Genomic DNA, 26,889 nt, shown 5'->3' on the forward strand with positions numbered 1-26,889 from the left:
TGTAAACACACAATACAGTTTCAGTTAGTTTTTTTTCCGTTTAATTATTTATTTCAGTTAACGACAATGTTTTGTCAATTCTAGTTTTTGTCGTTTCGTTAGTTTTCGATAACGATAATATAACGATAATAACCTTGATGTGGAACTTGAACTAAAATGATTATAACATCCTTGATTGTTAATATCTCCAGTGTAATTTTTACCTTTCACAAATTCATGCCACGAGCTGGACTGGATCTTTTGCCGATTTTGTTCCGCTGGCCACATGTTTGACACCCATGAACCACATCATCTGTCATCATAGTTTGTAAATGTAAACATTTTCATATAATTTTACTGATTTACACTAAAACAAAGAGAAAGTCACTATTTACAAGTTATTAGGATTTTACCGTTCTGACCCACTTTAGATCATATCGGTCTGAATGTGGAACCTGAACTAAAAGGATTTTCACATCCTTGATTGTTCTGTCTTCAGCGTATGTGCAGATTCTTAGTCATCCAGGTCATGGAAGCCTCGAACAGTCGAATCAAAAGCAACTGGACTTTGATCCAACTGACGAAGCCCCTCAGATGACAGATGAAACGTCCTCAAACCAAGATCAAAGTCCAGTTGCTTTTGATTCAACCGTTCGAGTATCTTCAGTGTAATTTTTGCATTTCAAAAATTCATGCCACAGGCTGGTTTGGACCCTTCGGTGGGCCGAGTTTGGCCCACGGGCCGTATGTTTGACACCACTGTGCCTATCTCAGAGTAAGACCATGAACTCCAACACCAACCCACCCTGAAGAACTCTTTGGTGGATCCTGAGTCCAGCGTTCCGTAGGCGATGTCCGTCTGCTTGGCCAGGTCTTCGGCGCTCTCGATGGGGGAAACCATCCTCTCCACAGTGAGGAAGGCAGCCAGGTTGGCCGTGTAGGACGAGATAATGATGAGAGTGAAGAACCACCACACTCCTCCTACGATCCGGCCTGATAATGATCTTGGATAGAGAAAATCGGGAATAGGAGATGAAGGAGAAAAGGAAAGGTAATGCCAGGGGGAACGGCAGATAGAAGGACAGAGGATGGATAAAATAGAAATACAAGGAATAGACAAGGGTTGCAAAAAAACAGGCCAATGATCATGTGAGCGGTGAAAGAGGTCAAATTAGGAAAATGAAGAGATGAGAGTAAGGGATCAGCGGGGTGAGATAAAAAGACACAACCACGGTCAGTAAGTGTTGGGAAATACAGGAAACAGTTTGAAAGTGTGAGTATGAGCATGGTGTGACCTTCCACCAGTGTACGCACCCATCTGTCTGATTTTGTTTAACCTTTATTTAACCAGGTCCATCTCTTTTTCAAGGGAGACCTGGCCAAGACGGCAGCGATTCAGTCACATCATCACAGTTTACAATACAAGTATTCGCAAAGGCATAAAGAAAACAACAACATATCGTTAGCCTCGTAGCATTATTGTCTAACTCATACATAAATGGACAAAAATATGTGGACACGATGAATTCAGGCGTTTCTTTTCTAACAGGGGTCTGAGATACAAAACAATATTGACTAATGTCAGAATATAGCAGGGCTGTCAAACTCATTTTAGTTCAGTTCCACATTCAGCTACATTTGATCTGCAGTGGGCCGAACCAGTAAAATTATAACATAATAATGTATAAATAAATAATGTCAACTCCAAACTTTTCTCTGTGTTTTAGAGCAAAAAAAGTAAGATTACATTATGAAAATATTTGCATCTACAAACTATCCTTTCAAACAATGTGAATAACATGAACTGAAAAAATTTGTAATTTTAACAATATTCTGCCTCAGTTTATCATTTACACATGTACATTATAACGTGCAGATCACAGTGGATCTACAAACACAGAATATTTAGTATCAGGCAGAATATTGTTAAAGTTGCACTTACTTCTCTTAAGATATTTTAGGTTGTTCATATTATTGTTCAAGTTATTCAGATATTTTTGCAAATTATATATTGTTTTAGTGTAAATATATGAAAACATTTACATATAGGTTATTATGATAGAATTTTACTGGTCTGACCCACTGGAGATTGAATTGGTCTGAATGTGGAACCTGAATTAAAATGATTGTTAACATCTTAGTGTAATTTTTGCATTTCACAAATTCATCCCTTGGGCCGGACTGGACCCTTTGGTGGGCTGGATTTGGCCCCTGGGCCGCGTGTTCGACACCTGTGGAATATAGTTTTATATTATGGGATACATTTCATTACATTGGTTGGTTTGGGTTAAATTGTTATCTTTGTTTCCAAAATGCCTCAGAAATGGTTTGGACTTTATTTCTCTTAACATTGATTTTTTATTTTTTGTTTATTTATTTTTTATTCATGTCTATGATTTTGAATGTTCTACCTCTAAACTTCTAAAATATTTTTCATGCTCTGACTGTAAATAATAATTTTCTACCACAACTTCACATTTCACTGAGGAAGAAAAATCTCCATTAAATTTTAAGGAAATATTAATGTTTATAAACAATATGGACATAAATATTGGGACACATCATACAGTGGTAAGATGTCCTGTACATGAGGATCTGACATGGAAACATCAATATTAATAGTCAATGATATTTATCCCAATATAAAACTATATTCTGACATCAGTCCTTACTGTTTTGTATCCCAGACCCCTGTTAGAAAAGAAACACCTGAATTCAATGTGTCCACATACTTTTGTCCATTTGTGTATGAGTTAGACAGTTATGCTATGAGGATAAAGATACAGAATCAGTGGAAGCATTTACAGACATACAGCTGTGATTCCAGAGATTTAACGCTGTCTTTAAAATCAGTCAAAGGAATCAGTGTTTGTAGATGGAGCTCAGACTGAAGCCGGTTCCAGGCGTCAGGAGCTGAAAACCTCCAAGACTTCTGTCCTAAGTCAGTCTTCATCTTTGGAACAAACAGTTTCAAAGTTTCCCTGAAGTGGAGGTTGGAACCTCCATGATTCCAGGTTACAGTGAACAAAAGCAAAACCATCAAAGACCCCTCACACCCTACACATCCTGTCTTCTCCCCCCTCCCCTCAAGAAATACACTAAAAACAAAAATAAGTAGACTCAAGCACAGTTTGTACCCACAAACATATGGGTATGCCCCCCCCCCCCCCCCCCCACACCCACCCAGAGACTGAACAACCACCTCTCCCAGTCTAATGGACAGTTCAGTACCTCACTGCAATACTCACCACACACGCACCTTATTTTTCTTAATCTTACCTTGTATATATACTACCTGTATATATCCTACATATTACCTGTATATATCCTATATTACCTGTATATGTCCTATATATTACCTGTATATGTCCTATATATTACCTGTATATGTCCTATATATTACCTGTATATATCCTATATTACCTGTATATATCCTATATTACCTGTATATGTCCTATATATTACCTGTATATATCCTACATATTACCTGTATATATCCTATATTACCTGTATATATCATATATATTACCTGTATATATCCTATATTACCTGTATATATCCTACATATTACCTGTATATATCCTATATTACCTGTATATATCCTATATATTACCTGTATATATCCTATATTACCTGTATATATCCTATATATTACCTGTATATATCCTATATATTACCTGTATATATCCTATATTACCTGTATATATCCTATATATTACCTGTATATATCCTATATATTACCTGTATATATCCTATATATTACCTGTATATGTCCTATATATTACCTGTATATATCCTATATATTACCGATATATATCCTATATTACCTGTATATGTCCTATATATTACCTAAATATATCCTATATATTACCTGTATATATCCTACATTACCTGAATATATCCTACATATTACCTGTATAGATCCTATATTACCTGTATATTACCTGTATAAATCCTATATTACCTGTAAATATCCTATATATTACCTGTATATATCCTATATTACTTATATATTACCTGTATATAGGATATATTGCCTGAATATATCCTATATATTACCTGTATATACCCTTTATTACCTGTATATATCCCATATATTACCCGTACATATCCTATATTACCCGTATATTGCCTGTATATATCCTATATTACCTGTATATATCCTATATTGCCCATATATTACCTGTATATAGGATATATTACCTGAATATATCCTATATATTACCTGTATATACCCTATATTACCTGTATATATCCCATATATTACCCGTATATATCCTATATTACCTGTATATATCCTGTATTACCTGTATATATCCTATATTGCCCATATATTACCTGTATATAGGATATATTACCTGAATATATCCCATATATTACCTGTATATATCCTATATTACCTGTATATTACCTGTATATTACCTGTATATATCCTATATTACCTGTATATTACCTGTATATAGGATATATTATTGACTATATCCTAGAACTTACCTGTATATACCCTTTATTACCTGTATATATTCTATATTACCTTATATATATCCTGTATTACCTGTATATATCCTTATTTGTTGTACATATTTCTCATCTGCAGTATAGAGTTTGCTTTTGTACGTTTCAGTAGTTTTAGTAGCACTTTACTAGTATATGTATATTTAATATTTTATCCTGTAGCTGTTGCACATGCCTATATATTTTTCAGTATTTTATGTGATATTTTATTTTTTATATTTTTTGTGTGATTTCCCTGCTAAACAGAACAGCTGCTAAACAGATTTTCATTGTACCTGTGACAGTGGCAATAAGATCTATTGTATTGTATTGTACTCTATGTAAATTTCCTTGTAGATATCATATACTATGTACCATATATACATGAATACACCAGTGACTGAAGCAACGAGCAGATCTCCATGACCAGTTTTTTTTTACTGTAGAAACACAGTGATGCCTCTGTTCCACTAGATGGCGCTGTGACAACACGTAAAACCACCAGAGCTGGCTTTACCCTTCATTAGTGGAGATTGCCTCATAAAAAACACAAGCTCGTGTTGACCAGCTTTGATAAAGAAAAGATAAGCTCCTTCTGTCCGTCTCCTCTCTGTTGTGTTTATTGGCTGGATGAGAGGAGCTGGCGGATCCCCGGACACAACGCCAGTGCCACTGTTCTTTTCTTGTTTGTTCGCTCGGGGGAGACAGATAGCTCACAGCTCAGGAGCAGTGGAAGGTCGTGAGGAGAATCTCAAACCATAAATGCTGCATTGAGGAGAACAAACAAGATCTCCCCTCGGTGCAAATCAAACAGCGGAGGATACAAAACCCTCAGGCCTCCCTGTCAGATGGAGACAGAGATGGGGATATGAGGGGGAGGAGAGGAGAGGCATCTGCAACACTCACGCGTTCCTGGTCCTTCTACTGTGGCTTGCTCTACTATGGGGGGGGTGGGGGTGATCTCAGTGTGAATTTGCACCATTTACAAAGAAGGTGATCTAAATCGTTATCCTCATAGCATAATTAGCTAACTCATACACATATGGAAAAAAGTATGTGGACACGTTGAATTCAGGTGTTTCTTTTCTAACGGGGGTCTGGGATACAAAACAATAAGGACTAATATTATAATATAGTTTTATATTATGGGATAAATATCATATTGATTATTAATATTGATACTTCTTTGTCTGATCCTCATGAACAGGACATCTTACAGCTGTAAACATGATGTGTCCCAATATTTATGTCCATATAGTTTATAAACATCAATATTTCCATAAAGTTTAATGGTAGATTTTTCTTCCTCAGTGAGATGTGAAGAAAGTAGATGGTTAGATGTGGTAGAAAATTATTATTTACAGTCAAAGCATTAAAATATTTTATAAATTTAGAGGAAGAACATTTAAAATTATAGTCAGGGATTAAAAAAAAAAATGTTAAGAGAAATTAAGTGTAAACCATCTCTGAGACATTTTGGAAGCAAAGATAACAGTTGAAACCAAACTAACCAATGGAATGATATTTCTTCCAATATAAAACTATATTATTATTGTTTTGTATCCCGAACCCCGGTTAGAAAAGAAACACCTGAATTCAACGTGTCCACATACTTTTGTCCATTTGTGTGTTAGGCAATTATGCTATAAGGATAAGGAATTGTTGACCCCTATAGAATTTCAGGATTTTTTGTTTTGTTTTGTTTTGTTTTTACAATAGAAATGATTTAATATTCAGTGGATGCTGCCAACCAACCTTCTTTTACCCTCTGAGGTCACCAATGACTCATTTTTAGGTTTAGGATTTAGGCAACGGTTATATTTGTGCCATGTTTAAACTGATGTAGTTTTAACCACATGTTCAGCACAAAAATGACATTTCATTTCAACTGATGTCCGATACGTGCATGTTAGCCCTGCACACCTTCTGTTACTAGCCTTTTAATGTAACCCTTACTGTGGTTTAAGGTTAGAGTCCTTACAAAATAGAAGCTGATGAAAGGTACATTTGATACGTATATAGTCAAGACACTGAAATTAATTTTGTAGCATCAATAAAATCATCTTCATATCCTGAGACGGGAAAGTCTGTTTTGTTGCTTTTTCATTATTATTGACCATTATGCCTGTTGTTGCAAATTTGCCTCAAACCCAAATCTCTTTAGTTTATGTGCTATAGTCAAATTAATAACCTCCACATAATTTAGCATTTGCTTGAAAGTAAATACACAAACCATTTCTATTTTAATATGCTTGATTATAAATTCAGGCATTAAAGGGTTAATATCCTGCATAATCACTGAAAAACACTTTGGCTGTATTTCAGGGTCCTGCCAATACAAATTAGAACATAACCTTGGACAGAACTGTCACTATAGCCAAAGAATCATTGAGGAAACATCGGTTTTCTTGCTCTCTTGCAGTGTCGAAGTGCTGCAGCCGAGTACGTCTCCTCTGCACACACACAGGAAGCTTTGCCCATGAAATAGACTTACTTGACGTATTAGCTCTGGATTTGAATACAAATGAATTCCCTCTCTTTCTCCCCACGCTCCATTTTCCTTTTCTCTGAGACTATGAAGAGCATTCCTTTAGCTTCTGAGCAGAGAATTTAAGTGTAAAATAATGACTAAAAGTGGTGGAGGGTGGGCGTGTGGTGTGTATTTCCGTACAACACACACTTTGTTATGCCCAAACGCTTTCAGTTTTTTCTATGCAAATAGCAGTGGTTTGTGGGAATGTAAAGGTGATGCCAGAGGAGGAGCTGCTCTTCCATCCTCCCAGGCCTCTGTGCTGTGTTTGTTGGCTGATAGTGCTGACTTTGATCCACAGTGACACACTGCTGTGTCTTAATAGGCCTGCGGTAAACGGGTGGGGGTGGGGGGTGGGGGGTGGTAAGCATTGGGAGTATGCCACATCAGTGTTGTCTTCTTTCTTTTTTTCTGTATTCACCTTGTATTAACACTGCCAATGTGCACTGTTTACGGGTCTAGATGAGCTGCAAATATGAACTGTGAGCTCATCGATGGATGACTGATCTCCAGAGCTGAAGTCATTACATACAGAACAGTGGCCTTGCTCACTGAGGAAAACACACAGAAAATACCCACATACAGTGAGTGCTACAATTTTAAAGCTTCAGTCTCAAAGTTCGCAGTTCACCATTTACCTTTTTACCCAATGTGCAAACTTTGTTCTGTTCCAAAAGCGGACTGACAGTCAGGGTGAACATGTCTCCACCACCACTAACATTAGAGGTGGTTCAACCTGTGAACCTTCTTTACACCTGTGTGATCTACCCTGTGCGAATGCTCCAGACAGGTCTAGAACATACAATGTCATTCTGGAATGGAGAAAACATTCTCTTGGTTGTCTGGCTAGTCTGTATTTCTTTAAATCAATCACATCTATCTTGGGTGGCTCTAACAAACAGGACAATAGTGTCTGTAGAGAAGAATGCTGCAATATTCAAATGACTAAAGCCCCAGAAAAATAAAACACTGCATGGATGTCTACATCAAAAACAACCATTTTCATCATGTAAGTACTTGGAGGTTGTCGATGGTCTTTCACATTGTGAGGGGAACTAGTAAAACATTACAACAGTCCAGCAGAGTGTATCCTGTGAGTTGGACTATAAAGGAACCAGTGTTAGAAAGACACATTCTACTGCTAACAGCTGTCATGAGGATGACTAGATTACCCTAGTATAGCTACGACTGTGCCACATCAGTGTTACAAACAGCATCACATGTAGGTGTTCCTGGTCAGCAGTTGTACTAGCCTATACAACAGCATAGATGAAGCTGCTCTGGAAGTGCAATTCCTTGGTTAGTGTTGTACAACAGCTGAGATTAGACACTGACTCTGAACCATCCATGGAACTGACCTGGTACTAAAGTACAAATAGAGTCATGAGCCACTTTTACACAGAGATCCTGGAAGAAAGGTCACATGGTGATCCCACCTTTTTTCCACCATTGACTGATTTCCACAGCCAAGACAAAGGACTAACAGAGGTGAGACAGGCTGGACTTCTACACAGCGGACCTGCATTCTGGATTTAAAGGGCCGGTGACGCAGCACAGTATATAGTTCAACGTGTAATTTGTGCGTTGAAAATACCCCGAGCAGAGCAGTGTTGGCTCTCCAGAGTCGGCCTGTCTTTCACCGTTACACAAATGTTAGCATGGATAGAGTCCACGACAACAGCTAGCGGATCTCAGCGTCTCCCCAGTTCCACATCTTTCTGGTCACGTTGATATGTTTGTTTACAGTAAACGGCCTGCGCTAATTTTCAAATCCCCCTGGACCAGAGGTTGCACACACAATACGTCATCATAACGTCACACCTTGGTTACGGAACGAGAGGTGTTCCTTTCACACAGCGTTCCGGAATCATGATTCCACCTTTGTCATGGCTCTGTTACTACCTCCAGAGGCGTTACAGAGCCATGACAGAGGTGGGACCAAATCATCCCACCATTTCATTTACACAGACGTCATTCCGGAATAAAGGTGAAATATTCCCAGAACAGAAGTGCTGTGGAAAAGGGGCTATATTTAGCAGATGATAGTGGAGACCACACCTGAGCTAAACAACAGTAAACATCAGACTGAGCATTCGCCAGTTGAGCACAAATAGGAATATAATGCAATTCATATGTTGCCCTAACAGCATTATACGTGTAAATTAGCAATTGTTTGAAAAGAAAGTGTTAAAAACCTATTGTACTGGTTGTACAATTTGTACTCAACAAAATCCATTACTGCTGCTTTGAATCTATGTTCTGAAGATTATGCATTGGTGCAGGTGCTGCCTTAAGGACTTTTTATTCATTCAGTATCTTAATTACGGTTCACAAAAGCAAAAAATATGGCACACTTTTTACACGAAATTAACTGCAACTAATTTCCCGATAGAAAAATCTACCAAACCTCTGGATATTTCTTCATTTAGAAACCTGCTTTGTCTAAAACTGCTTATTTTAACAACATTATTTATAACAACTATCAAAATCAGTAACACACATGCAGAACATTCAAATTAGATTTATTCATTATTTAGTTGAACCTCAGATCGAGGAGGAGCAATGCGGTTTTCATCCCAGATGTGGAACCGTGGACCAGCTCTATACCCTTGCTAGGGTGCTGGAGGGGACATGGGACTTCACCCATCCAGTCCACATGTGTTTTGTGGATTTGCAGAAGGTTTACAACTGTGTCCCCAGGGGCATCCTACAGGGGGTGCTCCAGGAGTACGGGGTGGATGGCCCCTTACTAGCGACCCTTAAGCCCCTGTACTGAAGGAGTGTGAGCTCGGTCCGTGTAGCCGGTAATAAGTCGGACTTGTTCCTGATGTGGGTTGGACTCCACCAGGGCTGCCCCTTGTCACTGGTTCTGTTCATAACATTTATGGATAGAACTTCTAGGTGCAGCTGGGTGGTGGAGGGGGTCGAGTTTGGTGACGGGAGGATCTCGTCTCTACTTTTTGTGGATGATGTGGTCCGCTTAGCTTCATTGAGCAGCGACCACCAGCTCTCACTGGGGCTAAGTGTGAAGCAGCTGGGATGACGATCAGCACCTCCAAGTCTGAGGCCATGGTCCTCTGCTGGAAATGGGTAGAGTGCCCATTCTGGGTTGGGGACGATGTCCTGCCTCAGGTGGTTTAAGTATCTTGGGATCTTGTTCACGAGTGAGGGTAGGGTGGAGTGGCAGATCGACAGATGGACTGAGGCGGCGTCCACAGTGATGCGGACTCTAAACCAGTACGTTGTGGTAAAGAGGAAGTTAAGCCGAAAGGCGAAACTCGCGATTTACCGGTCGATCTACGTTCTGTTCTGACCTTCACTTATGGTAATGAGCTCTGGGTAATGACCGAAAGAATGAGGTTGCAAATAAAACCGGCTAAAATGAGTTTTCACCGCAGGGAGGCCGGGCTCAGCCGTAGAGATAGGGGGAGGAGCTCGGACATCTGGGAGGGGCTCGGAGTAGAGCTGCTGCTCCTCCATGTCCAGAGGAGCCAGTTGAGGTGGTTCTGGTATCTAGTGAGGATGCCTCCTGGACGCCTCTCTGGGGAGGTGTTTTGGGCATGTCCGTCTGGGAGGAGACCTCGGGGCCGATCCAGGACACACTGGAGGGGTTCTATCTCTTGGCTGGCCTGGGAACACCTCAGGATTCCCCTGGAGGAGCTGGTGGAAGGGGTTGGGGAGAGGGCTATCTGGGCTTCTGGGCTGGTGATCCGGACCCAGACCCAGATAAGCAGATGAAGACGGTACGGTACGGTAGCTTTATCTAACCCTAAACTCTGATAGAATATCTCTTTATAGACCCTTTAAAATATAAGAAAACTACAAACAGAGCTGAAATGGATGAAGTCACTATTAATACATCGTCACAGGTTGGAGGTGGTAGTGGGCTTATTTACATTTCACATATTACAGGTTGAACCTGTTTAGCTATAATCATGAAAGTGTTTCACTAACAGAGTAGAACAATGGAAAAATGATTCACAACAGTTCTGAGGATGTGAAACACATTGGGGTACTTGACAGTAATGATGTATGAGTTCAGTTTTCCCATGAGTGAAAGAAAAAAGAAAAGCAGACAGGGAGAGTATTAGAAGAAATAAAGTGGAAACAAAAGAGAAATTGGCTGCAGCGTTCAGGGAATGGGATTCCTCATACCAGTCCAGTAAGCCTCGGGGTTTAGTGGTGAATGCAGAAAAACAGAATAAATCAGCAATTATAGCTACAGCAATTATTCATCATTTTCCCTACTGGTTATCTCACTTAAGTCAAATTAATTTGTATTTATTCACTGGGATCGGGGAAATCTAATGTGGCTGGTGTTGAGGTGGCATTTCTGCCCTCATCCCGCTATTTATGTTATTCTCTAAATGTGAATGAAATGAGAAAAACAGAGCGCTGGGAAGTCATTATGAAAAACAGTTTGACATGGAGTTGATTTTAGTCTAGAGCTGCAGCTACTGATTATTTTTGTAATTGATTAATCTGTTGATAATTTCTTTGAGTCAATTTGATTAAATGATTATTTGAAAAGGCAAAAAAACCCCAAAAACTAATCCTTGATTCCACAACCAACTGGAACAACAATCACAAAGAGTATAAAATTAAAACGATATAGAAAACATATCTATATTAAGTCTGTCAAAATTCATGCATTAACAGATTAATTACATCGTCATGATTAATCTGACTAAAAAATTTAACGCAGTTAACCCATCTGCAGCAGAATGACTCTGAACGTCTCTGCCAAAGCATTTGGGTCAGTTTGTCCAAGCAGAGTTACTGTTACTGCAGCTGATCCGGCAGTGACAGGCAGCAGAACCATAAAGATGGAAGATACTAAACAGCACGTTGGTCCTCTGGATGGAAATATGAGGACAAAAAAAACCAAGACGGAACAGTTGGTTCAAGTTGTTTTGTTGAAACTGTTGAAGGTGTTCAATAAACATGTTAAGTGCATATATATTCCCTTCTTTCTTGAGTCTGTTTTCTCATGCAAAATGAAATGCAATTAATATAGGTTAAAAATGAATGATAGTTCATCATTATTAATTGAAATGAATCCACAGAAACCCTGTGATTAATCTGATTAAATATTTGAATCATGTGACAGCACTACTATATAGAAATAACAACAATAACAACAGTATAAAAGTATATATTGAAATATCTATAAGTAAGTAAGTAAGTAAGTAAATTTTATTCATAGAGCACTTTTCACAGACAGAGTCACAAAGTGCTTTATCAATTCAAATCAGAATCAAATCAAGTTTACAGAGACCCAACAACAAACAACAAACCAGTCCAATGACATCTATAAACATCTGTCAGGTCAGTCTTCAACACATTTGGATCCAACTTACTAACTTATACCACCTGAACATGGAACTAACATCCTACTGTGTGTTGATCCTAAAGTTAGTTATGAGCTCAACCTGCATTCATTCATTCATTCATTCATTCCTTCATTCCTTCATTCATTCATGAAATAAACAGTTTGATGATCTCACAGTTCTTAGGTGACACTTCTGTTTTTCTCTGCTGACCTAACTTCAGTTTAATCTATTCAACATGGTGCAGAACCACTTAAAAAACAAACAAACATGGCAGTCTTATCAATACCTGGGAATGTTTTCGGCACAATGTTGTTGACTGTGGAAGATGACAAAGGTCTAAACGGCCGAGGTCCTGCAGCGGTGATCCGATGGATGCTAAGACTAAACTCCTGCTTATTCAGAGTCAAATTGTTGCCAGATACTCTTAGGATTTGGGCTAACTCAGCATTCCATTTAGTTTTCAGTGTGTTATTGCTTCAGAATAAGGTGGAAAGGTCTGCATACATTTGCAGGTGAGCCAATGGCAATGTTAGAAACAAACACACACTCTACTGTTAACAGACCACCTGTACGTTAGTATTTGTCAGATGCTACTGTTGTTGCATGCTTAGGATAAAGCCTACGTGAAAAGTCTTCAGATGTACAGTCCTGTTTATTTGATTTATTTTATTTTAATTTAATTTAACTCATAAAGACCCAAACAGCCACCGTTGACCAAAACCATCTACTGATGGAGCTGTTTAATACCTGTTGATCCACTAATCCTATTAATCCATGTAAATAATTGATGTAAAATACAGTTTGTCATCTTTTCATGGTCATCAGATATGACCCATTTGAACGTTCAGAGACTCTAATGAACGAGGAAACACCGTCATCTTCTACAACATTGATTCACCAGTAAAACCCATGGAGTTGGATCAATGACAGTGAATGGACACACTGGGTTTATGTTTAGTTAACGATATATTTGTTGAAAATGCCACTTTTTCCTCAGTTTTCTCTGTTTCTGAGTCAATAACCTGTGAATTTACTCTGAGCTTTAACAAACATCTACATGATCAATGGATTAAATATACAAACATACTTAATTTACAATGAAAAATGCTAAATAAAGAGGATACTGTTATAATAAATGATGATAAATCATCATTTAAATCAAATTTAAATAGAAGGAAAAATTAATTTGGGAACTGCCACAAATGTAGCACTGGGTCTTTATGGGTTAATTTAATTTAATTTAATTTAATTTAACAAATAAAGACCCAAACTCTGAAGGCATTTAATGGTTACAAATGAGTAGTGAAACAAGCAGGATATTGAACTGTCTGTTCCACATGTGAGTGTGGAATACTGCATAGCGGGGCTGGAGTGGCTAATTGGGAGATTCAGCAGGATTCCTGATGGGCCGGCTCATGTCAATCTGGAGTTTGGGCCGGTTGGATGGGAAAAATAATTTGGACACTTATCTGTCACTTATCTAATCTTCTTGTTGCATTCATTCTCCATTCACCTGACAGCACAGCCCCTACATCGGAGTAGATTACATGGGTTCTATCATCTGAGCGAATTCTTCCCTCCCAAATGTTTACATTTATTGGGTTGTCTTTTCTGGAGCAGTAAAATTAAATATAGCGACAGGATAGGGCAAAGCGTCAGCAGGTGGTGGAGATGGAGGCAGGAAGAGGCCAGGTGGAGCCCAAAAGGCCAGGCTGAAGAAAAGAAAGGTGTTGGAAGAAGATGGAGTCAAATGTGTGAAATGAACAGAGCTGTTTTCCAGAGGACAGACCCCAGCTGCAGACGCTAAAGACAGATGTGGAAATAATTTGGTTCTGTCAGTGTATGAGGCTATTGCACAACGTTTGTAACGTCAACTTAGCGAAGTTTATTTAGTAGAGCCCAATACACACCATTAATCACAAATATCCAGTTTCAAGCTGAAACTAATAAACACAATTTAGAAGTGTAATATATTAAATGAGTGTAAACCTAACAATAGATCTCTGTTAGGAAGAAAAATGTAATTTTAATTTCAGTTTATTTTCATTTCAGCTTACTGCTCCTATAGCTGTAGTGGCTTCAGAGTCTGGTTTCGACCAGCTCTATATGTATGAAGTGTCATGAGATTACTTTTGTTATAATTTGGTGCTATATAAACAAAATTTGATTGATTATAAATATTTATCTGATTTAAATTTGAATTAAACATATTGCTAAAGTGAAGTGTTTTCTGTTCTCTTACCAACATACACCTGAACTTATATCCAATAAAAAGCCATTGTTTAGAACTAGCTGCTGTTTCATTTATTCAAATTCCTCCTTCATGGAAAAAGTGGGTCGGTTTGGGCAGGAAACTCCCGGCCTGAAAAAGGAACCCACTCACACCCTGCTGCATAACGTAGAGCAATGTTTGTGTTAAAAAAGGAAAACTGAAGATAAGAGGCAACATGACAGCTAAGACATCAATAATCTTATTTAAAGCATTCAACACATTACTACCAAGAAATATACAGAAAAACTTCACAATCTGGAAGAGTACTCATAATTTGAGAGCCTTTGGAGATTTCACATTACCCAAATTTCCAACTACTGGTAAACGTTTTTGTGTCTGTATGTGGAGTGAAACTTTGGAACAGTCTGGACATCCAACGCAAGCAACGGCAAAATATCCAGAGATTTAAACTGTTCTATAAACATATGGTCCGGTCCCAGTGTAAAGATAGAGGGTCTTAATACTGATGTTACATCAATATTCTGTCTTAAATGTTAATGTGTGCTTGTCATTCCTCATCTAGTTGACATGTGCTGTCCATTACCTTCTAGTGTTCTTATCATTGCTGGTATGTGATGCCCCTCACCATTAGTGGTATTGTAGTTTTTTTTTTTTCTTACCATTGTTGGTGTGTAATTATTCATGGAAGTAAATCTGTCTCATCAGATGTTGAATTATAAAAGCCATTGAATTTCTAGCACTGAATTTTTTTTTGCACTGAAATTAAGTACCTGAATTTTTTTGTCTCTGAATTTAACTATGTTCATAAATTTAGAATAAAAAACATTCAGATGCAAAAAATTCAGAAGCAAAAAATTCAGATCACACATCTGGGACACAAAGGATAAGCAATCGATTCTACCTCAAATCGAAATGACAGCCAGCCAATCGAGTTACGTTAGGTTGGTCATGTGACACTGATGCAGACGGTCAGCGCGGATGTGTGATCTGAATTTTCTGTATCTGAATTTTTTTAATTCTAAATTTATGAACATAGTTGAATTCAGAGACAAAAAAAATTCAGATACTTAATTTCAGTGCAAAAAAAAAAATCAGTGCTAGAAATTCAATGGCTTTTATAATTCAAAATCTGATGAGACAGATTTACTTCCATAATTATTGCTGGTCTTCACTTGTGGTATTGTAGTTTTTCTTACCATTGTTGGTATGTAATTATGATAACTTAAGTTGACAGTTAACTGTTACCTGTGGTAACACCACCAGAAATGTACTTTGTTTCTACTTTTCACACATTTTGGTTCTATAATGGAAATACTGTCAAATCAGTTCATTCTAATTTGGTATAGGCCAGTGGTTCTTAACCTTGTTGGAGGTACTGAACCCCACCAGTTTCATATGTGCATTCACCGAACCCTTCTTTATTAAAAACTAAAATATGATTTTTTTTCCAAATTCAAGACACAGGTATATGTTTCACTGGTGCACAAAATGAACTGTGCATTAACATCACTGTGTTCAAAGAACAAAACCAATACAGTGCATGAACTCACAACAAATTCCATACCTTTTCACAAAGACATGACCTTTTTTAATACTACCACACTGAAATGGTTTTAATTTTTGTATTCCAATAATGAACTTATTGTATTTATGCTATTTATCATTTTTAACATTTTAACACACACCCATCACCTAATTTCCATCAGGCTACAATAATAATGAATATTTACTGTAAATCAGTGTGACTTCTGCTGTTGCCTTTGACAGACCAGTTCAGAAATGCGTGGCTTCACCTTGGCAAGTGCCACTCTCATGTCATTTTCACAGCAAAGTCTGTTCCTTTTCTTCGTTTTTATGTCCAGCATCCTTATTACGGCACTAGCTCGGCTTTAGCATAATACGATTTCTCCATCCACGATGGTGTGTCGGTCGTCACATGATTTTAACTGACCAGTGTGGTGACCGAAAATGTAAACAAACGCTACACATGGCTGCCTCCGTGGTTAACAGGAAGTAGCAAAAGTCATAACAACGATGTGGAAAATACTCAAATAATTCATCGTCAGACGAGTGGAAGAGATTATAAACACTTCCGGATGTGTTGTAGTGCTATAAGCAACAACAATACACCGCGTATGTGGATGTCAATCAGAGAAAGAGTCTCCGAAGCTGTTTGTTTACATACACGGACCTAGCCCGACACACACACCCGACTAATGAGTCGAGTGTGTGTCTTGACCTCCGCCGAACCCCTGAGACTGACTCACCGAACCCCTAGGGTTCGATCGAACCCAGGTGAAGAACCACTGGTATAGGCCTACTTTGTTCATTGTTCTGGCTTGAAGTCTAAGGACAGGAATATTTAAAACGTTATTATGTTAAGTTATTTGATGATGAGAATGGGGGTGGGATTAAATAAGTTTTTCTTCTCCTCACTCCTTTTCGAGATTAGATGAATGATTTTAGAATTTTGAATTTGCATGTATTCTGTAAATGCTCGAAATAAATAAAATGAAATTAAATGAAAACCCAAACTCTGAAGGCAAACCTTCTCAGAGTTAAACAGCATATGTCAAATCAGTGCCCAGTCTACAAACCATCCAGTACATGGAGGTAAAAGCTCCCATTTACTACCCGGTTCTGTTTCCTCTTTGATGTGGGTTTGAAATACAAAGAGAACAACAGCTGTCGAAGGCGATCCGGTGCAGATGGGTTATGACGGTATTAAAGTTATCTTTTGGGGACTGGAGGAAAAGGAAGAAAAAACAATAACATGAAGCCAGAGGATGTGGTGAAGGGAAAGAAGTGGACAGTGAAGGACAGCTGTGCCCTGGAGCAGAGCCTAAATAAATGAAGAGGTTCTGTTGTGGTCCTGGGGGGGTACCTGGGGACAGACCACACCGCTCAGACCTTCACTCCTCCTCCATGCCGGCTTTAGTTAGAACACGGATCACACATCTGTCCTCTGTAGCTTTACATTCAGAGATGAGCTGCTCTATCTGAATAACTTGATATTTATAATCATGTCTGAATTCAGGATAGAAAAAGGCTTCTGGAAATGGTGTTATTAATGTAAAGTACCGTCCCTTTTACATCTATGAATGTGAACATTTTTAAATCCAGGTAAAAAAAGCCTTCCTCTTTTCATGTGCTTATGAGTAAACTCTTTTCAGTCTTGTCTTTCAAATGCACTTTTTTTTTTTTTTTTTAAATTTAATGTCTTGGTTTACTCTATTTTAATTTTAATGTTCATGATTTGAATATAATAAATGTCTTTCATTCAGTCTGTGAATGCATTTTAAAATCCCATTTTATCTCTGATGATTTGGAAGTCTTTTTTCCCTTTTTAATTTTAATGTAATTTCAGTGTCTTGCTTTTCTTTTGTAATTTTTTCAGGCCTTTGTAAAGCACTTTGAGTTACCCTGTGTATGAATAGTGCTACATAAATAAACTTGCCTTGCATTTAGTTACCTGTGATCACAAGTGGATTCTTCACAAAGCTGGTCTTAATACACTATGTTTTTGCTTCTGTTGTCAGAAAACAGAATGAGTATACGAGCACGATGTTTCTACCGATTTTTCTCTTATCTGTGTTTTTCTTTGTGCATATAAAGAGTTCAGTGGCGACCGGACCGGTTTTATTTTAATGAATGCATCTCATTAGCCTTTGCTACCACACAATCAAAACAAGGTTAAACCAAATTGTCTTTTGGCTTTGAAGCTTAAGGCAACAACTGTACTTAAAGCAATCAGAGTCTGTAGCAGCGGCCACAGTTTGCAGGAACAGTGCGACAAATCAACCGAGTGTGAAGAAGGACGAGCGCTGCTGACACAAGCGATAATGTGATGCAGCAGAACAGCAATGTGACTCCGCAGCTAATTGGCATTGAATTAATAGAATAATGGGAATCTCGCAGATCGACCACTTGAAAGTCATCTCCCTGTTTCAAATGCTGCTCTTGTTGGCCTAAAATTACCACTCAAATTAAAAATGATTCTTCATCTGTGGCCATCAGGAAATGTGTCATCAGTGTGCACACGATCCGAGCTAATCAAGTCTAATCAAGCCAATCACAGCGTACTCATTAGCTCCCCAAAATGTGGCGACCATGACAAAAGAGACAAAGCTAATCTGAAGTGATAAGACGGGGATGACGCTAAACACCTGGAACAGCCGTGACCAATGACACCTGCGTAGAGCACAGATGGCCACTGTTTATCTGGGTGGCTTCTGATTTTGTGATACAGTCATGTGACTTCCTGCTGTCACGATGAAGAATGCCAGAACAAGCTCACCTCTGTTCATGTTAGATTTGTATTCAAAAGGACTGTTATGTCACCAGATTATATGAGCTCCCCTCTTCTCCTGTTTCCAGGGAGACATTACCATTGGAGACCAGGATATTAATCACTGAATTAATTATTATGGGGGGCCTGGAGGGAGTAGAGGGGGGTATTAAGCTGGTTCTGGGATGTTTCCACTTCAGCTTTTCCTTTTAGAACCCTGTGAGATGAATAAGGAAGGCTCTGGATGAGGAGTGCGGAATTACATTTCTCTGAGGTAACTGAATCATATCGTTAGCCTCATATCATAACTGTCTAACTCATACACAAATGGACAAAAGTATGTGGACACATTGAATTCAGGTGTTTCTTCTCTAACAGGGGTCTGGGATACAAAACAATAATGACTAATGTCAGAATATAGTTTTATATTATGCGATGAATATCATTACATTGGTTAGTTTGGTTTCAATTGTTTTTTTGTTTCCAAAATGTCTCAGAGATGGTTTAGACTTAATTTCTCTCAACAATGATTTTTTTTTTTTTTTTATCCATGACTATGATTTTAAATGTTCTTCCTCTAAATTTCTAAAATATTGTTCATGCTCTGACTGTACATAATTATTTTCTTCCACATCTAACCATCTACTTTCTTCACATCTCACTGAGGAAGAAAAATCTACCATTAAACTTTAAGGAAATATTGATGTTTATAAACTATATGGACATAAATATTGGGACACATTATGTCTACAGCTGTCAGATGTCCTGTTCATGAGCATCTGACATAGAAACATCAATATTAATAATCAATATGATATTTATCCCATAATATAAAACTATATTCTGGCATTAGTCATTATTGTTTTGTATCCCTGACCCCTCTTAGAAAAGAAACACCTGAATTCAACGTGTCCACATACTTTGAATTCAGATACAATAATAATAATAATTAGATACAAAACAATAATCAGGTGTTTCTTTTCTAACAGGGGTCTGGGATACAAAACAATAAGGACTAATGTCAGAATATAGTTTTATATTGTGGGATAAATATAATATTGATTATTAATATTGATGTTTCTATGTTTGATCCTCATGAACAGGACCTTTTACAGCTGTAGACATGATGTGTCCCAATATTTATGTCCATATCGTTTAGAAAAATCAGTATTTCCTTAAAGTTTAAAAGGAGATTTTTCTTCCTCAGTGAGGTGTGATGAAAGTAGAAACAGGCAGAGCACAAAAAATATTTTAGAAATTTAGAAGTACAACATTTAAAATCATAGTAATGGATAAAAAATTAAAAAATTAAAAAATGAATGTTCAGAGAAGTTAATTTCAAACCATCTCTGAGGCATTTTGAAAGCAAAGATAACAATTTAAACCAAACTAACCAATTTATCCCAATATAAAACTATAATATGTATTGGACCAGGTTCAGACCAAAGGAGTTTTAGCTCAACAGGTCACACTTTGGACTGCAACGCAGAAGACCGGGGTTTGATTCCTGGACAAAACAGCAATTTTTTTCTGCAGATTCTAGAACAGATGCCAAGGGCACCGGTAGGTAAATCCACCATTGGTATAATATATTAATATATAATGTATTATTGTATAACATGTATTGTATTATATGATTATGAATAATGAAATATGATATACAATTTATATCATGTACATAGGCTTGGACTGAGTTTTTTTTTTTTCTTTTTGTTGTTGATGTGTATAATATTTTGGAGTTATTTTGCGGCGCTGGAATGGGACTTTGTGGCCAGTAGAAAAAGATGGAGTAAGGGGGCAGGAGTATATAAGTTACACTTCATCTCGAATATGTTTTTTTTTTCCCTGCCTTAGTTTTTTCTTTGCTGTTTGTGGTTTTAAATTCAAAATAAAAAATACATCAGAAAAAAATATAAAGAAGAAATTTTGTGCTAGACTGTTCAAAGTTTCAGGGCCTGTTGCATGGACACTAGGCCTGTAATGGTACACAAAATTTTCTGTCATACGTTTTTGGTTTTCAAAGCCACAGTTCTTTTTTTTTCAGTTTGGGTTGGGAAGAAAGAAAACGCCTCAAAATGTCTTCAATGCATTTATGAATTTTCGAATATTTTTCCCCAAATTTTTTGGAGACAATAGAATATAGAAAGACAGGAATAATAATAATAATTCTGCTGCTATAAATCAAATAGAAAATAAAATAAATAAAATATTACTAAATGTATTTTAAACATTAGTATTGCACTTTTCCCTGAAAGAGAGTTTTGAACAAACAACAAAAATCAAATCCCAGTTCTGTCAGTTCACATTCTGCATTAAAATAATACCCAAAAAAATTCCACATGAAGTGCAACATTAACAAGAGGGCAAACTGGTATTCTCTTTAAACAAACTTTTGAGAACTACCGTATTTCACAGGCGGAAAATACCGTTTGTCTTATCACCATCTCTTTCCCCGTTGTCATCTTTCACCGGGGCCTGATGTGATCCCAAACAGGACTGTAATGATGGCAGAGGGTCTTCACTCTCTTCCTTCCAGGTTGACATCATATTTGTTTTTTTTTTTTTTTTTTTTTTTGTACCTTATATCAGATGCTATTTCATATTTCGGGTTAATGTGCGCTCCTTCAATATGTCCGTGTGGAACTTGCGCAGATTTAAAGTTCCGCATCGAACAACTTCTTTCGTTCCTTTTTCTTTTTCTCAATATACTGTGCGGTTCGGTTCGGTACGTGTACCGTTACAGGCCTAATGGACACCGTTTCCACTCAGCTCCAGTACCGACTGCAACACATGAGTGAACACCGTGGCCCTCGCTCTGCGTTCATCCCATTCACCTCTGCCCCTGTCGCTGCCTCCTTACTGTCTAATCTGCCCTGTGCCGAGGGATTTGCATGCTGGCCCTGTCAGACTAAACTGGACTAGAAGTGCTCCAGAGCTCTGCGAGGGGTTGGAGTGAGGTGGAGGGCTCTGTGCTGATGGGTCTGGGAGATGCCCATGGAATTAACAGTGACAGGTGGAATGCAGTGGTGGTGGTGGTGGGGGTGGGGGGGGCAAAGCCAGAGACAGAGAAGGCTGAAATGTAGACTTTTCATTCCAATAACCGCATTGTTGTGAGGCTCTTAAGTCCTTATCTGCAGTACACAGGCGGAGATGTGGTGAGCAGGGGGTAAGTACTGGTGGTGGGTGGGGGTGGTCTACACACATGTGAACAAAGCCAGTGTACTCCTTAAATGAATGTGCCTAATTACAGTCTCAGGCCCGCTATAGCCCTTTGCTATAGGTTGCTTACGTGTGGCCAGGCTATAGTTTGCAAGTCCTTTAATGTACCTTGGGATCCTCCATCTTGTGAGTGTCTCTGTTCTTCTCTGATGTTGGGGGGGCTGAAAGATACAGTCCAGTTTTGGTCTTCCTTTCATCCCCTAAAATCTTACCAACTCTATTACAGTACAAGATCCTTAAGGGCTTAAAGCAGATAAGAGAAGTATTATATAAAAGACTTAAAATACAGCAACTATAGGAGGCATTTAAAGCCACAGCTTAAAATAACTCAAACAATCTTCTGCAAACTTTAAGCTGAACAAAGCCATTCAGACAGCAGAAGTAGTTTTAGAAGTTTGACTATAACAAGAAGATGTCAGCAGGGTGAAGCCTAGTGTGTGATGAAGGACATGGAGCCTGGTCTGTACAAAGACACTCAGTAATTAAAAACTATAGAGGAACACAGCCGGACAGTCGACCGTACAAATTCTCGACCCTTCTACCAAAGTATGGTCTTTGCTTTATTGAACCCCAGTCGGCTCGTGTTGTAGCTCGGTCTTGTGTTGTATTTTTGGACAAAGGGAAGAGAAGTATCAGACAAAGACAGCAGTGTGTTCTGACTGAATCACACTGGCTCCATGTTATTTATGGAGCAGACGGCGAGTCTACGCGACGGTCACTCGCAGTAACAGGACCTCAGATACATAGATGAGGCGACACGGAGAAGCCACAAACTGCCAAACAGCTGACAGACACAGAGACAGCCTAATTCCCTTCCAAGCAGACGACCACAGCATAGGCAAGTCAGACGGTGAGGAGAGACATGGAAATCAATAGCAGCGCAGACAAACAACCCACCAAACTGTGTGATGCCACTGAGCACATACAGAGCAGGTGCAATATATGGATAAACAACACCATGAGCACTGCAGAGCAACAGATAACACTGGAAACAACTACTCTGCATGACACTTCTTATTACTTCTACGTTTATTGCCTACAGTCACCATGCAAACTAACTTATAGTGTCAGTAGAGGTGCATGAAAACCTCATATTTATTAGATATTTTAGGGAAAAACATGTTTGCATTCAGCTACAAGCCTTTAAAGTCTTCTTAATCAACAGTATTTATGTCAACTACACAAACACATTACTATAAAGTTTTATACGCTATACTAAGTTATGAGGTTTTCACGTTAAAGTGTAGTAAATTAAGTTACAAGGTTAGTCCAGATGTGTTGCAATGGAAATATGAAAGACAATCCTACCTCCCGGGCCCATATCATGAAGCAGTATTTCAGTACCTTTGTTTTCAGTGTTACTGAGGTCCACTCTGTACCAGGGTAAACTGTTAGGCTGAACACCTAACCTGGTCCAGAGCAGATGGTGTTTGAGATATCAAACTAGAACAGATAAAATCACCGCCTACTGACAGTTCGGTTCTTTTGGATGTTATGAATGGTGCATGGGTCTCTTAGGAAGTGTTTTTTTTTTTTAACTAAATCCCTTCGGTTTTCCTTTGTATGTAATCATAAGACAGTGGTTCCAACCTTTTTTGGCCTGTGACCCCATTTTAACATCACACATTTCTGGAAACTCCAGACATTCAAAACAGAGACATTTTTTTTGCTAAAATTAATTTGTTCTTGATCATGTAATAGTTTCCTATACTATGTTGCAAATAAACACAAATTTTAGTCAACATTTAGTCTATAAAATGTATATTATTATGGACGGAGGCAGTAAATCCAGGTGTAGATTACTGCACAAAGTGAGAATTTTATTTTCCTTGGTCAGGATATGTACAGTCAGTCCAGCTGTGATTTACAAGGAGGACAATTAATACTGAACAAACAAGAACTGAAACTATGAATTATGAAAGAGCTGCAGCATCTGAAACTGACCACAGTGAACATTTGACAGATAAACAGAACCACAGTGCTGCAGTTTCAGACTCACAGTTTGTCATGTCTTTTATGGATTGTGATTGGCTCTGTCAACTCACCATACATTTTTTATTAGTAAGTTTTTTTTTATTTTTTTTTTATCAATTACTAGAAATTTCAGGCCACCCCATTTGAATTCCAGGCGACCCCACGTGGGGTCCCGACCCCAAGGTTGAAAAACACTGTATTATAATATATAATATATATTTGTAGATAGATTCACAGAAATATGTAGCTACCTCTATATATGAGTTGATAATAGTGCTAAATAGTTGCTTCATCAGGCCAGGCAGCGGAAGGTTGAACTTGTTTCATGGTACAGGCCCAGGATGTTTGTACTTTAAGTAAAACACAGTCAAACAGAAACTTTCCAGGAACTATTTCCTACAGTACAGTAAACGAAGGTGGTATGAATCACACTAGGGACACACGACACAACCGTAAAGACTGACCAAAAAAAGTGGTTTATACTTAAACACTTAAATAAAAAAACAAAACACTGAATTAAATACAATTAAGGCTTCCAGACTTTTCCTCTGTCAGAGTTGTCTTGTCACAGATGGGTGTCTGGATGTCTCCCATTTAAGATTCTGTCAGTCAAATTTAGTTGGAATAATGATGAATCTAAAGCAAACTGGAAGACAAGGGAATTAAAGTCATCTGAATGATAGGTCAGACTGACAGACCGATCAGACGTGATGGAACGTTGTGAATATCATTGGCCTAGAGGTCATGTGATGTGTCCCCAGTCTGAGTGGAAAGAAGCTAAACATTCATCAGCAGGACTTTGTAGCAACCATCAGGAAATGCTTTGACAGTTTTACACAGGTGTGCCTTACCTGGGGGAGATGTCACAGCCCTGCTGCATGAAGGCGCCCAGGGAGAACCAGAGGGAGTTGAAGATACCAAACTCATTGGGGGGCTGGTCGCTTGGCGGACCGTCGGTGCCCTCTTCGGGCTCCTCGGTGTGCCATTCATACGGGCTGAAGCGGCTGACCAGGAAGAGCACCACGCTCACGCCGATATAGGCAAACACGATGCACATCCAGATCTCATAGGCCAGTGGGTCCAGGAAGGAGAACACCCCTGGTTTGGATTTTTGGGGCTTCTTGATCATGATAGAAATGCCCAGTGACATGAAGGGCTTAGAGAAATCGATCACTTCCTCCCGGACCAACGTGATAGTCAAAGGGGCCACAGCAATTTCCGCTTTCTGAGGGGATTTAGACAGAGAGGAATGTGATTAGAAATCTGAACGAGCCTCCGACGGCAACTCCTGAACTCTGAATCCAAATGGTAACAGTAAACAAATGCAAATAATGGATCATGTCTCTGAGCAGAACCGTGCAACGCTCAAACATCACTTAGTGACAGATCTGACGTTCCTCCAGCCAACAGCCAGCCGGCGACACCATACAAAACAATAACAATTACCCCCATTCTTCTCTCCACAACTCATGTCATTTCATCAACACTTGTCCTTTGATTGAACAAATCTCAGCACAATTGAATTTCATTGGAAGCTGAATACATCCCAGAGTGAGCATTGTAAGACAGAGGGGAAAAGAAAAAGAAATTCTACAGCCCACTTTAATGCTGAGAGGCTTAGCTGAAACTGCAGGAGAATCAGAGGGGAGGATAAAATAATGTGTCAGAAAAATATGCTTACAGCACACGGAGGCAAAAAATGGGATCCAGCCACCTCAGAGGTCTGCAGCTGTGGAAAAGTGCATACTGGCTCGCTGCAAATCCACAAACCAGATTACAGTTTGTGACTTAACAACACTTGTGACCTTGTCTGCCTCTGGCTTGGCTGCAGAGGGCTTAATATCAGCAAGAATTTAAAGTTTCATTACGGCCATCTGACTCTTAAAGAGGCAGGACAGGGAGAAAACAGGGGCGAGGGGAAGGAAATGAAAGAGATTTAAGTTCTTTCATCCTCAGCAAAATGCACTAAGATGACAACCTTGAGGGCATTTAGTGTGTGTTAAAATACATGGGATCTTAAAGGAAGCAAAAGCTTTTGTGGTAGGGCAAGGGTTTTTCAGGGAAAGCCGGAGAACACATAAATGGTCTCTAAGCAAAGTTTTCTGCAGGAAAGTGCTGACAGCTTCCATGTATGAAGACGTTTCCATGGACGCCTTTGAAAGAACTGCCTACTTCCCCTGTGTCGCCCAAATAACACACTCTACACTTCAGTCCTTCCATGTTGACTACACAGCGTATTTTTAAGCAGACAAACTCACACACCTTCTGACACTGTATACAGGGCCGGGACCTTAAAGTTCCCATGTTGCCCAGGATGGTTCACCACTGCCCCAGCTGGTCTGTTGGGTTGAGATAATTGTTCGACTCGGGTGTTTTAATAGAAACCTCGTCCGCCTCTGGCAAGGAAATTAAATACCACAGTGGGTGCTGAATATTCATCAAAAGTGTGCAAATGTTTTGTTTGGGTTTTTTTTTTGGTTACCCCACCCCCCAAAGGGTTTGTTTGTTTACACTTTAGCAGCAAAACTATTAGTTGAATTCATACCAAATTGAGTTTATAGATTACCAGTGACCCAAAATAGATGTGATTACATTTTAGGAAAAGTAGGTCAAAGTAAACATTTTTTAGGATTTAAAAAAAAATCTTCCCGTGTACTTATAATAGGTGAAATATGTGTGTGTGTGTGTGTGTGTGTGTGTGTGTGTGTGTGGGGGGGGTGTTGTTGTGCCAGGCACCACTTGTTTGTTTTCTTATTTCCTCTTGTTTTGAGGAGTGGTCTTAATATTTGTTGATTGACAAAGGGAGAAAACTGACATGCCTGTGCTGCAGTTCTATGTG

At 38.7% G+C, this 26,889-nt stretch overlaps 1 protein-coding gene across 1 annotated transcript in view; it reads right to left on the minus strand.

The window, feature by feature from the left end:
- Positions 1–26,889, minus strand: part of LOC115433213 (glutamate receptor 4-like) — a 343,230-nt gene that overhangs the window by 27,049 nt on the left and 289,292 nt on the right. Inside the window, exons 19-20 of the mRNA XM_030154500.1 lie at positions 24,902–25,275; positions 785–983 (exon numbers count right to left, since the gene is read on the minus strand). Of these exons, the coding sequence (XP_030010360.1) occupies positions 785–983; positions 24,902–25,275 (573 nt within the window). The remainder of the gene's footprint in view (positions 1–784; positions 984–24,901; positions 25,276–26,889) is intronic.

The sequence above is a fragment of the Sphaeramia orbicularis genome, chromosome 14 (assembly GCF_902148855.1).
Source record: "Sphaeramia orbicularis chromosome 14, fSphaOr1.1, whole genome shotgun sequence".
NCBI classification, from domain to species: Eukaryota; Metazoa; Chordata; class Actinopteri; order Kurtiformes; family Apogonidae; genus Sphaeramia; species Sphaeramia orbicularis.